Source organism: Populus euphratica, unplaced genomic scaffold (assembly GCF_000495115.2).
Source record: "Populus euphratica unplaced genomic scaffold, PopEup_1.0 scaffold18.1, whole genome shotgun sequence".
In the NCBI taxonomy this organism is placed as follows: domain Eukaryota; kingdom Viridiplantae; phylum Streptophyta; class Magnoliopsida; order Malpighiales; family Salicaceae; genus Populus; species Populus euphratica.
In genome coordinates this window covers 356,541-373,928 of record NW_011499881.1, presented here as the reverse complement: position 1 = coordinate 373,928, position 17,388 = coordinate 356,541, and the positions used below count along the sequence as shown (strand labels likewise).

General features: G+C 34.5%; 2 protein-coding genes across 4 annotated transcripts in view; one reads left to right on the top strand and one right to left on the bottom strand.

Annotated features, from left to right (window-relative positions):
- Positions 1-6,071: 6,071 nt before the first annotated feature.
- On the top strand, positions 6,072-11,322 carry EMB2421 (FAD/NAD(P)-binding oxidoreductase family protein). 2 transcript variants are annotated; one of them, XM_011031346.1, is made up of 11 exons: positions 6,072-6,503; positions 7,035-7,117; positions 7,198-7,333; positions 7,596-8,080; positions 8,176-8,223; positions 8,479-8,653; positions 8,941-9,053; positions 9,144-9,240; positions 9,456-9,675; positions 10,130-10,280; positions 10,562-11,322. In XM_011031346.1, the coding sequence occupies exons 1-11, from the start codon at positions 6,290-6,292 to the stop codon at positions 10,961-10,963; spliced, it is 2,124 nt and encodes a 707-aa protein (XP_011029648.1). In that variant the 5' UTR covers positions 6,072-6,289; the 3' UTR covers positions 10,964-11,322. The 2 variants fall into 2 exon arrangements, with proteins under 2 accessions (XP_011029648.1, XP_011029649.1); XM_011031347.1 differs by having other exon boundaries at positions 6,414-6,599.
- Positions 11,323-13,708: 2,386 nt separating this feature from the next.
- LOC105129339 (uncharacterized) overlaps positions 13,709-17,388 on the bottom strand; it is a 7,350-nt gene continuing 3,670 nt past the window's right edge. Inside the window, exons 5-6 of one of the 2 annotated variants that reach the window (XM_011031344.1) lie at positions 14,805-16,752; positions 13,709-14,452 (exon numbers count right to left, since the gene is read on the bottom strand). In XM_011031344.1, coding sequence (XP_011029646.1) covers positions 14,025-14,452; positions 14,805-16,752 — 2,376 coding nt within the window. In that variant the 3' untranslated portion in view covers positions 13,709-14,024. The remainder of the gene's footprint in view (positions 14,453-14,804; positions 16,753-17,388) is intronic. The other variant, XM_011031345.1, reaches the window with a different exon arrangement.

Genomic DNA, 17,388 nt, shown 5'->3' with positions numbered 1-17,388 from the left:
TGAAAGCATATAGTAGTGGTGCGCTTTATGTTCAGTGGTCCAGCCAGCATCAGAAACTATCAAGGCTTGATAATTGTCTAGAGCCACCAAAAAGATTGAGCAGAATTCATTTTGGTGATGCAAACAACAGGAAAGCCAGGTCTGGGTTAGATTTTGCAGTGAAAGAAAAGCTAATCTGCAGGGAATAATACCTTGAAACCATGAACTTTTGAGACTAGCAGGGCCATATACAGGGAAGTTCAGATCCATTGTCCAACGAAAAAAATATTATACAAATTAACCTTGACGGTTGAAACTCGAAATGCATGGCAGTATTAGTGAAAAAGGGTTTAGCTACAAAGCGGTTCCAATCATTTGATTACGTCTCAAACCGGTCCTGTAATTATAATTACTAGCATGTTAATCCCCAAATGACCGCCACTTACATGTTCGCCACTTTGTGTCACAGCCTCGTGATGGCAAGCTATTCACTCTTGAGAGACCACGGAATTAATGCCCTCCTGATTTTAGGAAAACATTTATGAAATTAACCTTTTTGTTTATCAAATTTTATATAAATGGATTCTCTTAAAAATTATTTCAATTCAATAATTAAAATTATTAGATAAAGTCTAGAATATTCATATTATCTTATATTTAATTTTTATTAAATAAATAAAAATAAAGATATTCAAACTTATGACCATTTAGTCATTAAAACTTTGATACCATGCCAAAAAACTATCTCAACTCAATAACTTAAACTATTAAGTAATATTTTAAAATATAATTTATATTATTCTTTGACAATTTTCATAGAAAAAAATTAATCTTTCCAAAAGAAAAGTGTTCTTGCAATGCAATTTATAGCAATTTCATAAAAAATCTATCTTTATTTTGTTGAGTTTATTTAAAAAAAATCCATATTCATATTAACTATTTTTTTAAAAAAAAAAACTACTTTTTAGCAAATAATAAAAGCTATCAATGCTGGTGTTTTTTATTTCTTAACGTGTTTATATATAATTAGTTTTAATTACTTTTTAGCAAATAATAAAAGCTATCAAGACTTATAATCTCTCCTCCTTGCAATTCTTCCAACTTATTATATTACGTACAAACTCTGAGGCAATAAAGTAGTAAAATACAGTACAGTGCTAGTTTTAAAGTCAAGGGACCAACATGAATGAGCAGTAAGAGCCTGGTGACGTCCTTTAAAGTTTTTGTAATTAGGGGACTGGTAACCCAAATAAAATAGTATTATTTTATGTAAATAATTAATGTCTCCATTTTCTACATTGATTGACGTGTATACTTTGTTATTGGTGAATAAATAGTCAGTGCTTCTCTTAAAATATGGTCGCCCTCTTAACGGTAAGTGGGATGAGGTTTGTGGGACACGTGGACGGCAGAGATTTGGAAAAGGTGTCAGCTGATGAGGTGGAGAATGTGGGTGTTTTCTGACCTGTTCACGTGACTATAATGGGCTGGGTCCGCGGGGGACACTTCCTGGGTTAATGAAATGCATTGTCTGTTCTTACCCTTTTCTTTTTTTAATTTTTTTATCATTATTTATTATCATTACAATTGTACACCAGTTTGACAAGGTACTCTATGGCTACTCTCTTTTTTTTTTTTAAGGTTAAAAATTATTTTTTTAAGTATTTTTAAAATTTATTTTTAACATAAAATGTTTAAAAAATTAATTTAAAACTAAAAAAGATTAAAAAACTTTATAAGTATGGTTGGACCACAAGGGAGACAAGACCTAGGTTAATAGGTTATTGAATTAACCATCTGATCGGACCAGCAGGCTCTCGTGGAGATTAAATTTATTTTTTCAATCTAATTAAACACAGATTTTCATAAAAAATATTTAAGTAAATACTTTCCATAGTCTACCGTCGTCTTTTATGCTGGATCTTTGCTAGGATGACGCTATCGAAACAAGGGATTTGGCATGGTGTGAGACTGTGAGGGACATGGCCCACAATAACATGAAGAATAATTTAAGTGGGGACCGTGTCTGAGTGATTTACTTCAGGGGGGCCACATGGGATGTCTTTGGGCCTACAAAAAGGGTGGTCTTGTCAGATCCAGATCCAGTTTGCGTGGGGGGGTCATACTAAATGGGATTGGAAAAAACGAGCCCAGATAGTTATAGAAATACGACTTTAAGATGTAGTATGTAAGGAATAAATACCAAGAATCTTATACCCAGAACCCTACCAAAAAATACTGTATATATATATATATATATATATCTTTTCATACTAAAACAGTAAAATAATCTTACATATGATGATATTATTACTTTTTCTGGATAATAAATTTAAATTTAAATTTAGTCTCATGTTATTTCAAAATTAGTTCAATTGAGTTTATTTTCACAACAACATTTTTTAAATTTGTGAAATTTATAAGTAGGAAAGTGAACAAATTATTTATACGTAAAATATCACACATTATATAATCTAGTCATCACTTTTAAGTTCTAACCATAATCGTAAGATTTGATTTGATTTGAGGCAATGGTTTATTCACAAATCAACTTGGTTAATTTTTTAAAAAAAAGGTTAGTGGATTGATGTTTAGTTTTTTAACTAAATCAAGCTTAGGTTCATTCTTGTGACAGATCAATTCAAGTGTTTAACTAGTTAGTAATTTTTTTTATATTTTTTAATTCAAATTAGTCCAGCTTTGGGTTGTCTAAGTACTCCGGTTTTACAATTATATTTATGACCCCTGTAAAAATAAAAAAGGAGAAACAAATAAAAGAAAAACATTTAATATATATCTTGCTCTTGGGAAGCAAGATATCAGGAAATTATGCAACCTTTTATATTAGCCAACTAGCCTTCCTTCAGTTCTTGCTAGGAAATTCTAAGAATTCAATGTATATCTCTTATGAAATGAGAAATTCTCATGCTCCCCTTTCAAAATATAATATCACTTGGTGCTTGGTAGGGAGCTCGACGTGAGAGTTCTTAAATGTTTTTTTAAAACATAACCGTTGAAAATGGGAGTAGTTACATTTAATCTAAAATAAATTTTATTGGTAATGTGTTGTTTGATCGTATTTGAAAATCCACAAAGGATTTATTGTCTTTAACTTAAGATCATGATATTTAAGTTTGAGAATTCTAATATTTTATTTTTTATAAGCAATTACATGACACAAGCATGCATGTTTATTGAGTATGAAATGAGCATGTTAAAATGAAAATAACTGTTTTATATAATTTTTTTAATTAAAATTTTATTTTTATTTTTTTAATTGTTGTTTATTTACTATTTTATTTTTTTATTAAATTGTATCATTTTTTCTTTTCTTTTTTTATTAAATTTCATCCTTATTTTTTATTATTTTTATAAGTTTTTTTTATCAATATTTTGTATTGATCCCATCATTTAAAATTAACTCAATTAAGATTTAAATTTTTTAATTGAATCTAGATTAAATATTTCATGAGAAAAGACTTTTAAAGATTAGACTATATTAAGAGGCTTGCTAGGTTTGCATGTTTTTTTTTTCTTTTTTTTCTCTAAGCATGTATTTTCTATTTATTTTTTATTTTTTTAGTTTGATTTTATTATGTTATCCCTTTACAATGTTTTTCTATTTAATTTCATACTATTTTTTTAATATATAAATAATTTACCATATTACAAATAATTTTCAATTTCATCCCTGTGATTTTGTAACCTTTCAAGTTAAGTCCTAATTTTTTTAATTGTATTTTTTTTAGATAATTGTTTTTCAAAATTTATCCTAAATGGGTTTTTTATAAAATTTTATACTCATTCTTTTCATTGCTTTTTTTTTACAAGTTTTTTATTAATATTTTTTCTTTGAGTTCATTATTTAAAAATAAATTTTTTAGGAGTTAAGTTTTTTAATTAAACTAACGTCTAAGATTTCACAAGTTACAGGTTTTAAAAATTAGATTGTGTTTAAATAGTTCATCTAGATTTATTTTCTTTTTCTTATTTTATGTTTTCATAGTTTTTATCATTTTTTTTTTCTCCGACATCTTATTCTCTAGGTTTGGTTTCATTGGATTAACACTCTATACTTCTTTTTTTCAATTTCAATCCTTATTATTTTTTAATTTATAAATAACTTATCAAATTATTAATATTTTGTGGTTTCACCCCTTGTAATTTTTTAATCTTTTAAATTTAATATTCACTCTTTTAATTATTATTCAGTTTGTTTGGGATCATTTTGTTTTTAGACTTCATCTTCCTTAGGCGTTTTTCATACAAATTTTATACTCATTTTTTTGTGTTGTTTTTTTTATTGCTAAATTTTTATTAATATTTTTTCAACAATTCCATCATTTAAATTTAAATTGATGACATTTAAGTTTACTGATTGAACTCGGGTTTAAAACTTAACTAATTATAAATATTTTAGATTACACCAAGTCGGAGAGGTTCACCTAAGTTTTTTCTAATTTTGTTTCTTTTTTTGTAAGTTGATGTTTTTTGTTTTTTCTTTCCCCTTGAACTTTAACTCTCTCTTTTTTTTATTGGTGGTTTTCTTCGATTAAGTTAACATTAGACTCTTTGATAATCCACTTATCGTATAACTTTTTTTATATAAAAAAACTAGCTCAGCCCATGATGAAGCACGGACAACATATCTAGCTTCATAATGTACTAAAACTCCCAGACATTTTACTTTAGTAACGAACAATGAGATTTCAATGAATTTTACTCTTTAATTCTAAAAAATAAAATCAATAACTTTTTTTCTTAGTTTTCAACTAATGTTTATTTGTTTTTTTTTTCCATTTTCATCATTCAAAATTATTTTTAATGGATATTAGATTTTATAATTTTTTTTTATTTTTTATGGAGTTATCCTGATCTAATAACCTAGGTAATAAGTTTTGCGAGTTATCCATATTGACTTGGAGTTTTTTTTTTATTTTTCACATTTATTTTTTTCTTAATTTTATCTTTCAATGTTAAGTTGACTAAGAATTATGTTTCATAGTTATAATTATCTTTTGATCTGTTTTCTATAAAGTTACCATGATCTCATAATCGGGTTGTAAGTTTTGTAAGTTATGAGGTTGACTTAAGTTTTTTTTAATTGATTTTTATTTTTTAATTTTATAATTCAATATTAAGTTGATTGAGAATTAAACTTTATAATTTTTTTTCATTAGATACCCCAATCTCCTCACCTGGGTTTAATAGGCTAATCAGGTTGACTCTAGTAATTTTGTTGTTTTTTTATTTTATTTGATTTTTAATTTAATCATTCAATATTGAATTACTTAGGAACTAGACTTTATGATCTATTATTTATTTTCTTTCTATAGTGTTTTCACTATCTTATAACCATGGTTGCAGGTTAAGCCAATTTCCTTGAGTTTTTTTCTATTTTTTTAGTTGATTTTTGTTAGTTTCATCCTTTAATACTGAATTGGCTAAAAATAAAGTTTCACAATTTGTTTTAGTTTGTATTTTATAAGGTTATTCTGGTTTCATTAATCAAGTCACGAGTTTATTTGGTTGATTTTGATGGTTTTTCATGTTTCTTTTTTAAATTATCATTCAATATTATGTTAATTATGAATTAAACTTTATAATTTATTTTGATTTACTTTTTAAGGGTTGTCTCAATCTCATAATATATATTTAGAAAGTTAATATGGTTAGTCCAACTTATTTTTTTAGTTGAATTTTATTTTTAATTTTATCATTCAATATTAAGATAAATAATTATTTTAATTATTTTCTATAAAATTATTAAAGTCTCATGATCTGGATAACAAATTTGATAGATTAACTTAAGTTAATCTAAGCCAATCTAATATATTATCATTCAATACTTAAAAAATAACATCATTTTTATTTCTTAGTTAGATCATATTTTTATTAGTTATTTAAATTGTCTTTTAATCCATCAAGTTAACTATATGATTTTAAATTTTTTCTATTAAAAAAATTAAAAATAATTTTTTTATTATAAAAATTTAAATTAACCCGTTACATGGCGCTGATAATTATCTATTACTAAAACTATATTATACTTTTCGTAATTTTCACATTTATATCTGTTTGGGCAGGTAAAGGAAAAGAAAACTAGTGAAATGACGCTGTATGCTGGTCGTTCATTCAATCCACCGCTCAGAAAACATAACGTGATTGCCATAACGTCACTTAAGATGACACCCAGTTTATCTGGGCAATCTATATTAGAATCCCAGACTTTTATTGTTCTGTGACCGAATCAGTCAAATTTCAATGACCCATCTGGGAGTGGAGTGAAGGTCATTTGGCAATCTGAGTCATGGGGTTTCTAGGGTTCATCAAAGGGTTCAGTAGCGTGTACAGAGCTAAACCAAGAATCAGAGTATACCCATCACTTTGCCAATATGGTTACCGTCATATTCAATGCAGAACCTTTTCACACTTTAAAGATCACGACGATTCAGTGCTTCCAGTTTTGATAGTTGGTGCAGGACCAGTCGGCCTCGTTCTCTCCATTCTTCTTACAAAACTAGGTGCATCAATAATTATAATAATCTACAACTTCAATGCTCTGATATCTTGTGTGTCTTTGTTATCGGCTTCCAGGCTGTGATAAGAAGCGTAGTACAGTAAGTTGTAAAACATATGAAGCTGGCTTTTAGGATGGATCGTTTGGCGGAACATTGTATGTAAATTAAGTGCAGGGTGCAATGATAGGATAGTGTTTGATGCGGGGTTTCTGAGAGGTTATGTTTTTGTATTCAAAATCTTTGGCTCATTTTTTTTCTTTGAAATGGGATTCTAAATTGCTTAAATAATAGAGGGTTCTTGGTTAGCATGCTAGCATGGAGAATTCTGTTCTGTGTTACCTTTTCTTTCTTTCTTTATTTTTCGGCCTTTTTGTTTGTGCGTTTTTTTTCCTGTTGGTAAATTTTTGTTCTTCGAATGCTCTATGTGCGGTAAATGGTTCATGCATTTGCCGTGTTTTTTTTTTTTTTTCCTTTTGTTGTTGGCGTAGATGGAATCAGTTTTGCAATATACATTTGCTTGATGGCGTTTTGCAGGGGTAAAATGCTCTGTTTTGGAGAAGAGCAAGTCCTTTTCACAACATCCTCAGGCACACTTCATCAACAATCGGTCTATGGAGGTTGGTTTTTTTCATGGAATAGACGGTGAATTGGGTTGCTTAAAAGAATTCAAGATTTATGGCTATGCTTTGGTTGGTAGGTGTTTCGCAAGTTGGATGGCCTTGCGGAGGAGATTCAAAGGTCACAACCACCTGTAGATTTATGGAGGAAGTTCGTATATTGCACTTCTCTCACTGGTCCAGTTCTTGGGTCAGTGGATCATATGCAACCTCAAGGTCTAGCCAATTTTTGCATAAATAGTGTTGCCATGTAACATGCAGCTTTTTAATTATTACATAGTAGGACAGCTGCATAGACTTGAGCAGAAGGCATGTTATTCATCACTCCATGATGGTCAACATATTTATAGCATTTGCTGGTGTTGGAAAACCCCAAGTCATAGGACCAGACCAATGAAGATGATTAATATGCTTTTCATGGCTTTCCTGATTTTTCTTTAAAGGTTTAGAGAGATTGATTGATGTTGTTTGTCAACAGATTTTGAAAAAGTTGTCAGCCCAGTGTCTGTCGCACACTTCTCTCAGTACAAATTAATTAGATTACTGTTAAAGAAGCTAGAAGACCTCAACTTCCATATTTGTAAACCTGAAGAGCTTAGTGATGAGCCCTTCAGGGGTGGGGAATTATTAACGGGGCACGAGTGTGTAAAGATCAATGCCACTGGTCAATCTGTAAATGTAACTGCTTCTCATCTCAAGGAAGGGAAGCACACAGAGAGAAATATTAGCTGCAATATCCTTGTTGGAACAGATGGTGCAGGAAGTACTATTCGGAAACTTGCAGGAATAGAACTGAGAGGTGAAAAAGACCTGCAAAAGCTTGTCAGTGTTCATTTTTTAAGCAGAGACCTTGGACAATACTTACTCAATGAGAGACCTGGAATGTTGTTCTTTATCTTCAATACTGAAGCTATTGGAGTCCTTGTTGCTCATGATCTCATGCAAGGAGAATTCGTATTGCAGGTATACAGGCTCTAGTGAAAGTTTTAATACATTTTTGTCAGTTTAAATTGCTTTAATGTGCACGCTGCGCTAACATTCTGGTTATTGTCTCACAGATGCCATTCTATCCACCCCAGCAGAGCCTTGATGATTTCAGCTTCGAGGTAAATGTTAATTCATTTAAGATGGGCCTATGGATGAGATGTTTTCATTGACTGTATTGTTTTCTTAATGAGGTCAGGCATAAAGGAAAGTTTAATAACGTTAGTTTGATAATAAGTAGAGCTTGTGAACTATGTTGGTGCTGGACAACTAGAATGATGCCAGGAGATTAGTTTCTGCGGTAATAATATTTAGGGTGTAATTTCAGGGTGTCTTCTCCATGCCAGTAATACTTCTTTCAAATGTTCAACTTGCAGACATGCAAGCACCTCATCTTGAAATTGGTTGGTCAAGAGCTTTCAGACATTGATGTGATTGATATAAAGCCATGGGTGATGCATGCTGAAGTTGCAGAAAAGTTTGTGAGTTGCGACAATCGAATAATACTTGCTGGGGATGCTGCTCATCGATTCCCCCCAGCTGGTGGTTTTGGTGAGTTCCCATATTTTGTGAAGTAAACAAATTCAAGTTTTTCACCCTGTAGCCTGTGGTAATCTTGCTTTAAGGTATTTTTTTCAGTGGATGAAAAAGTACAAAACCGCAATCCCTGGCCATAAACTTATCTCTCTTGACACTAGGATGATTGGGAGGCATTAGTTATAATTTCGTGATACATGTCTTGCTAATAGTGATCAGGAATTAGTACCTGCCAGATTCTTTTTGTGGACATGCACCAGTTATTGTGGTCTAACATACACAGGTTCTTTTGTTTATTGCAGGAATGAATACTGGCATTCAGGATGCTCATAATCTTGCCTGGAAAATAGCTGCTCTTGTAAAGGGTATTGCACCATCTTCGATACTTCATACTTATGAAACAGAACGTAGGCCGGTATTGCTTTTGTCTTTGTACTTCTGTCCCATTATATGTTTATTCTGAAGTTTGGAAGGATCCTTGACCTTCATTTTTCTTCTCTCTCAGATTGCAATTTTTAACACAGCACTTAGCGTCCAAAACTTCAGAGCAGCCATGGCAGTTCCTGCTACACTTGGTCTTGACCCAACCGTTGCAAATTCAGGTAACTAGAATAGCTATCTCCTTTTTTCATGTTTGGCATATTAGCAGTGGTATTTGGTACTTTTGATCAATGCAATGAAATTTTTTTTGATCTCCATTCATTTTTACATGATTGACTTGATTTCTTTTCCTCCTTTTTTACAACTCTCTTCAGAAAAAGAAAAAATCATGCTCATTGATGACATTATTTTTTTGTACCTTTTTCTGGTTTTGCAGTGCACCAAACCATTACTGATGGAGTTGGTTCCATTTTGCCATCTGGATTACAGAGGGCAATTTTGGATGGAATTTTCACAATAGGTCGTGCACAGCTTTCAGATTTTCTTCTAAATGAGAAAAACCTACTGGGGTCTTCAAGGCTTGCTAAACTAAGGCGTTTATTTGAAGAGGGGAAGAGCCTTCAGCTGCAGTTTCCTGCCGAGGATCTTGGCTTCAGGTATCCCCCATCAGTCATCATATCACTATTGAAATTTTAAACTAGTTGAAATTTCTAAGCAGATGTGCATTGCAGGGTACTTCTATGTCTACTTTATTGTCTTTGAAAGTATTCGAGAATTTCTAAAGTTGACCATATCAAACAAATTACAAGCTTCCCCATTATTTTCCAAGTTTTTAACTTTAATATCCTGCCAATTTAATTGACAATTAATGGATGTTTGTTCTTTGACGTCATTATTCCATATGGTGAACTTGAAAGATTGATGGTTGGATCATCTTGCTTGTCCCTTGGCCTGTATAAATGATCATTGATATAGGCAAAAGACTGACAAACAATTCTCATTTTTCAAAAACTCAGATTTCTTTCATTTTTTATGCTGTTTCTTTTTAGGATAAAATGTATTTATCCAGCCAATTCAACGAAGTTCTGTTTTTTACCTGTCTGGGTTCAGGTACCTTGAAGGAGCACTCATTCCTGACAGTGACAGTGTGGGTGCTCAAGAACCACCAACTGGTCATCGGAAGGACTATATCCCTTCTTCAGTTCCAGGTTCAAGGCTGCCTCATATGAATGTGCGCATGTTGTCCAATTCTTGTAGCGAGGTATCTGCTTCTTTTTGTAATCAGATACAATTACAATGACACTAGAAATGCAATTTTACTTTGGCATTCCGACTTCCTACATTCTGTCTTTTTGTGTCTCTGTATAATAATAGTTGCAAATTTAGGAGCTCTGGAACTGTATCCCGTAACCTGAAATAAATTTTTTTGCATTTTTAAGTGTCAGCTTGTATTTGCACAAGTATGTTTGCATCTGCCTTTTTATATGGAAACACATACCGTTTCACAAGTGGGTGTCTTAGCATGTCTGTGTGTTTTTGTAGGCATGCATTTCTACACTTGATCTTTTGCCTGGGGACAACGTTGAGTTTCTACTCTTCATAGCACCACTTGAAAAGTCCTACCACCTTGCTGTTGCTGCCCTGAAGGTGGCTGAGGAATTCAAAGTTTCTGTTAAGGTTTGTATACTGTGGCCTGCTGAAACCATTAAAGGAGCCGAAGCGAGGAGTAAGATAGCACTGGCACCATGGGAGAACTATATAGATGTTGCAGAAGCTAAGAAATCGTCAAATTCATCTTCATGGTGGAGCATGTGTCAAATGACTGAGAAGGGAGCAATTTTAGTTAGGCCTGATGAACATATTGCTTGGCGTGCAAAGTCAGGTCTTGATGATGATCCAATTTTAGAAATGAAAAGAGTTTTTTCTGCAATATTGAAGGTATAACAACTCAATATATAAGAAACGTGCTAAGAAGACATAGGATTTCTGTGCATGTGGGGCGAAGTCCTCCACTTGAAAGCACAATTACACAGGTGCTGTGTATATTTCCCATTGGAATGCTAAGTGGTGACATCCATTTCTTTATGGAAAGATCCTTTCGAGCAATTGAAGAGACATTGGTTGTATGTAGAATTTGTTATGCCTCGCAAAAAGCTCTCATTAATGCCGCCTCTAGATTTTTGCCTCCTCTGCTAGTATTTGTAGGGATTCATATGTAATAAAACACTATTCTAAACACGAATATTTGCCATTTTTTGAAGACAGTTTGTATATTTATTTCGGTCCCTTTTCAGATTGAAAGACGAGTCCCAGGACAGATAAAAGGATCAGGGACAACTCAGAAGTTCAGAGAACTGCTTCTCATGCTCATGCTCCTGAATTATCGAGGGTAAAAATCTGCAGTGCGTTCTGCACGACAAATTGATATTCTTCTGACACCATGAATGACCAGTTTTTTTTTTCTTCCTCGTAATCAAAACTTATTCCATAAAACTCAGATTTTGGGCAACCTTTTGCAGATATTAGATATTATCCATCAGTCATTTTAACTAATTTGAATGGAGTAGAATGGTTCGGATCATCAGAAGCTAACCTGTTATCCAAGATATTAGCTTGGCTCTGAAGCACATTAGATGCATACGAGCCGTAACACTAGCGATTATATCTGTGGCACCATATTTGAAGCATGGCTAACCATCACCAAATAATTTACTATCATAGTTGTTGTTTCTGACACAACCACATCGATACATACAAGTCTAATTCCTGTAAAATTGCACTTGCAATTTGCAAGAATTATAGACTGGTAAAATAATGGCCGTGTATACAACAGGCGATAATTACATCAGATACTGCAATGCTGCCACTAGAATGAATACAAGGTAAGTTCAGTGGAAGAGCATTTTGCTGCATTTGAGAAAACACAATCTCAAGTTCTCGACATTTGAACTTTTAAGCACCGCCTACAATTACAGGTCTCGGAGTTTCTGTCCTATCGAGCGATCTGAACTTGAGTATCAGCTATGATATGTGGCATCTCTGATCTCGTCAGGCATCAACTTGGACGTTAGTCATCAATGTGATCAAATGGACAATAATTGCCGTGACAAGACCAAGCAAACCACCAGCAACAACCTCTCACAGAAAAGGACTATCAGTTCATCAACAGCTTCCTGAGCTCTATGTTTCTTGGAAATAAACCTGCAACTCACTACTATTCACAGATAGGTAAGAGACAGTCCCCGAAGCTGGGAAGAAATTCTGGCAGGCGGGTTTGCTTCCCGAAGTCAGAAATCACAGGGAAAAGAGGCATTTCCATTCTTTACAATGTCACCATTCGAACTCTCGAAAGCTAAAATAATTTTATTTCTATGCATGCCAAAAAACATTCAGGATTGGTGACAGTTGTTATTTTAAGGTGTGACTTGATGCATGTTTGGGATTTGGAATCAATACTACGAATACAACCAACGCTTATGACATGAAAATAATTTGAAGATAACAGCATCTCCTCCTCTACACACTGCCAAAAAGTGAATGATAGAAACAGCATCAATTAACCCTATACACACCACAGGCAATCTACAAGGAACTTGTCTCATGCAATAATCCAAACCTGAGGAGGGGTGAGCCCAAGAATTTCGCGCAGCGGTCTGCTCTCAGCCAGAGGATTTTCAGCAGGGATTTTTGATTCAAGACCTGAAGAAATCCAGTTTAAATACATGAAACATAGAAACAGAGAGCCAGCGTTTCAAATGTGAAAAATGCGTAGTGTAGCATCAAACCTCTTCTTGGCATACAGCCTGTGATCGTACATCACCTGCCACCAAAATCCTCCACATGAAAAATTAGTTGTCTTGCATCAGTGCAAGTACAGTAGGTAATACGTGATCCACAAGTATTGGGTCTTTGTATTTTCAAAATACCACCACTTCACAAAACCTTGATAGTTTACGTTTTGTATTGATTTTCTTCATGTTTAAAGCAAACAGTTCTCTTTACACGGTAAGAAAATGGATGTTCTATTCCGGGCAATCACTGCAAACAAGCAACGGAAATATGATTTGACTTCATTTCCAAAACCTTCAGTTCTGTAAATGATTTGATATGTCATTAGTTGTCGCCCCAACGATTTTAAAACACGAAAATTGTTTTACCACACTTCAAAATAATAATATTTAATAAATATCAGAAGTTGCATTAAAAATTTTTCAGACAGTATTTTTCCATTTTTTTTTTACATTTACTGTTCTGGTTGTGGAATTTATCCCCACTCCTTTATTGCTGGATAGATAATTTGAAAATAGTAAAAAAAAATATTAATTTTAAATAAAAAAATAAAAAAAATTAATTTTTTTAAAAATATTTTCAAGATCAAATGAGTCCAGTATTCATGGTCCTTCTAATTTACCCACAGATGGATTTACCAATCTCAGTGCTTCCAGTGGATATGATTCAAGTATGGTATTTCATTAAAAGGTTTGTGTTTGCTGCCTAAAAGATTACTGCACTCAGGGCTAGCCAAGGCGGGTTGACTGCGCCTCAGCATTTATTTGGAAACGTGCGAGGAGTGCATCAAGATCAAACCTTGCGGTTTTCTAGAAAGTCTATGCCGTCTCTCACCGTGAACGTGTTGGAGGTTTGTGCGTCCCTTACAAGAAAACAAACTATGGAGGTAACGATGACAAGTAGAAAAATTAGGGTTTCATTCACACTTTTTCTACCGAAGCACTTGAATCAGACGGGATAAGTAACAAGAATATGGCACCTGGGGCAGGGCAAACACAAATCTCCGCTGCCTCACTGATATCAACCTAACGACAACCTTTACAATTATGTCACCACCGCAACGTGGTGCTTCTTACAAATAAATTGGAATCAACATGAATGAATTGGCAGCGGTCCATGCAGCCCTTCGAACACAAAAACTATTCGTATACAAGCACTTGTCATCTCTCCATGCAGCTGGAGAAGGTAGCAGAGTCACACAGCGTGAATGAAAGATTCACATTATTGTGCAATTGCACTTGGATTCTAGCTTCGGAGGCTTCATACTGTCCATCTCGTTGGGAAGCCCAACATTACGCACCATGGATTCATTGGAATTCTCATCGTTCTCAGTCTTGTTGGCAGAGTGTTTGACATCTGTTTCTGCCCGCCTCTGCCTGACTTTTTGGGATTTTGAAGTTCGTTCTCCAGCAGGTCTTCCACGTGGATCCTTTCTGTCAGCAGTGGACTTTCCGAGAATTGTAACTGTTGGCCGAGAACCTTCCAATGGTTCTGAACTTTCCTTTTCGATGGCAATAGTTGCAGCATGGTAGGCCAGATCATGAACAATGGAGCTACAGAAAAGTGTTGCATCGGTTACTTCGTCAAGGGATAGGCTTCTTGCCTTGCTCCTTCCTCGACAGTCGACCATTATGGTTGACTCCTCTGACAAAAGTTCAAAAACTCGTTAGAGAATCAAACCATAACATTCTAGTCCCATCTCAAAGCTGACGTTTGATTAAAATACGTAGAAAGCATGTGGAAACTGGAAAATCATTTTGTAAACATAGGAATGGCAACTAACATTGCATTAATGTTTAACTTTACCAACTGCAGAACATGACTTACATTCTCACCAGAAAACAAAACCACTTAACATAAAATATTTAGATCAGACTGTTAAGGCAAATAGAAAAGGTCTCAACTCCATCAATTGGAAGAATGTTCCAGTCAACTGTGTTCAAACCTACAAACAGATACGTGATCAACATGAATCACAACACAGGATTAAACATACCTAATATGCCATCTGCATGATCTGGCATGTTGTGTTCCAAAACAGAAGCAGCTGTTTCCTTATCTGAAGATGCTGGGACTTGGTGATCCTGAACTTCATTCATGGTGCTCCTTGATTTTGTCGATATATCATCATTCTCTGACCCAGTACCATAACAATTGTTCTCAGCTTCTATTTCTGATATTGAAGCCAGACGACTATGAGTAGTAACCTCAGTAACATCCAATCTGTCAAGATTAGTATTCAGCATGCTATGTTTGGCTTCAACAGAAGGCTCTAGAGGAATAGCTGATGCTTCTAAATCTGAGACATCCCCTGCATTGTTTGGCAAATCTTCACCGTTTTCATATGATACTACTGAATTCTCCTCCAGGTGAATGCCAACTGTATGATGTGGCAAATCTGAGGAAGATATATCAGTTTTCCTATTACTGTCATTTTGCTCAAACAAATCTTCTTCAGGAACCTTTGCACCAGTAAAAAATATACGGGAAACATCCAGTTCTTTATTTTCTGAAGCCAGCAATATCCTTTGAGAAGCTACAGGTGTTTCCTCCAACCTATCATATTTCATATTGCCAGCAGTAACCTCAACATTTTCTTCATGTCTGTTTGTTGCAAGACCTAGAGTTTGGTGACCATCACTTAAAGTTCCAGAAAAAGATGACGAAGAGCTTTGAGGTCTTGAGTTTAGGTCATATCGGTAGTTCTCCAGGTCAGATTTCCTGCCACTTAACTGTCGTTGAACACGTGTTTCCGCGTGTCTGCCAGAGCTGAAATCAATTGAGGATGATGCAGATGTACTGCCATACCCAATGGAGCTTCTCAAACTGTTTGCACTGTCTCTTGCATACGAAAAATCATCATAAGTAATGGTAGAAGCAACTAAAGTCCTGCCTTGAACAACAGGCCCCTTGCTGCTGCTAGACCTCTTGAGTAATACAGAAATGCCAGCACCTTCTGAAACACTAGCCTTCAAACTCAGATAGTTATTTGAGTGCGGCAATTGATGATCTCCAGCATCTCCACCAGGAAGGCTATAAGCAGCAGGTGGTTGTCCTGTTTCATGATGGCCTATGATACTATGTTCACTTCCCTCCATCAAAGACCTAGTAAGAGAACTTTCTCGGGAATAAAATCGCTTTTGCTCGTGGTGTGAAGTCTTGCTTTGCTTAACTCTGTCTTCATGCCTGGAAACCCTTGCATCAACCATATCAACAAATTGTGATTCCAAATCATTAACTTGTGGCTGTAATTCAGGCACATCCACCTGGGTAACTGGCTCATCAGATTGCTTGTATTCTTTAGATATCTTGATAGATGGCACTGGGAGGCTCTCATCGGCTACTATTAGTGTGTCTGGAATGGCAGCACCCACAAGGTTGTCTTGCCTACAGCAATCAGGACATAGATTCACATCCTTTTCCAGGGTTTCAATAACATGATACCTGCAACCACATTTCGAACAAACTTTTGTGTTTTCTAGACTATCAACTTCTGAAAAATCAGCCTTGACACATGTAGTGTCAGAAGCGGAACTGATTTCAATGTCATGGTGTCTGAGCTCCTCACAGTCACCAGGCTCATGTTCAATTGTGGTGTCTCTGTGAAAGTCACGCAGCCGAGAATGAAGACTATCATCTGCATCATGCCTGACATCCTTACTTAATGCATCTGCCTTATCAAAGGCAAAAACCTCTTCCAGAGCATCAGAGTATGGAACCTTGCCACTTTCAGTTGCCATATCTTCCTGGTGGCAGCAACTTCCCTTGGTATCTGCTGCAGCACTGGCACCTTGATCAGAACTCACATTACTGCTGGTTGTAACAGAGGAGTTCCTCAACATCAAAGAACGATGTGCAGAACTTGCTTTTCCACCATATAAGGTAGTGCTGGGGACACTAGATAAAAGTGGTCTGAACATGTTCTGAGGACTTTTCCGATGATCCTACACAAAAACATTGATGAAATAAAGATCCATGCACCAGACTTCTAAAGAAACTATGAATGCACAAGAGAGGACAGTGAAAGTTAGCACGCCTGGATATTTTCACAGGAGCTATAAACTACTCAAGGTTTCTAGGAAAATTCCATAAATAAACTGGCTGAATACACCACTTTAAAACATATAATCCGATTCATAAAATACAGTAACTAGTGATTTAACTGTTATATGAATTCATCAATCTATCATCATTGTTAAACTTTTTCTCACTCATCATACCAGATACTTTATACCTGCATTATCGAAGTAATGATGTAACAGCACGATCACACCAAAAATGTTTTAACTAATTACATGATTTTAATTAATAAACAAGTTGGTGGGACCATTTCAAACCAGAAAATGCATAATTACAATTGACTCCAAATCTGCAATTTGCAGCATTTATGCTCAGAGTATACAACCAATAAATGCATGCCTTTTTATTGAGAAGCATTTATTTCAGTGCTGCGCAGAAGCTGACCACCAAATACAGAGAACATTCTTCAACATCACTTCAAAATACATCATCATTTCACCTTTTGTTTTGTTTTGTTTGGGTGGGTGGGTGGGTTGGGGGGGGGGGGGGGGGGGGTGTGG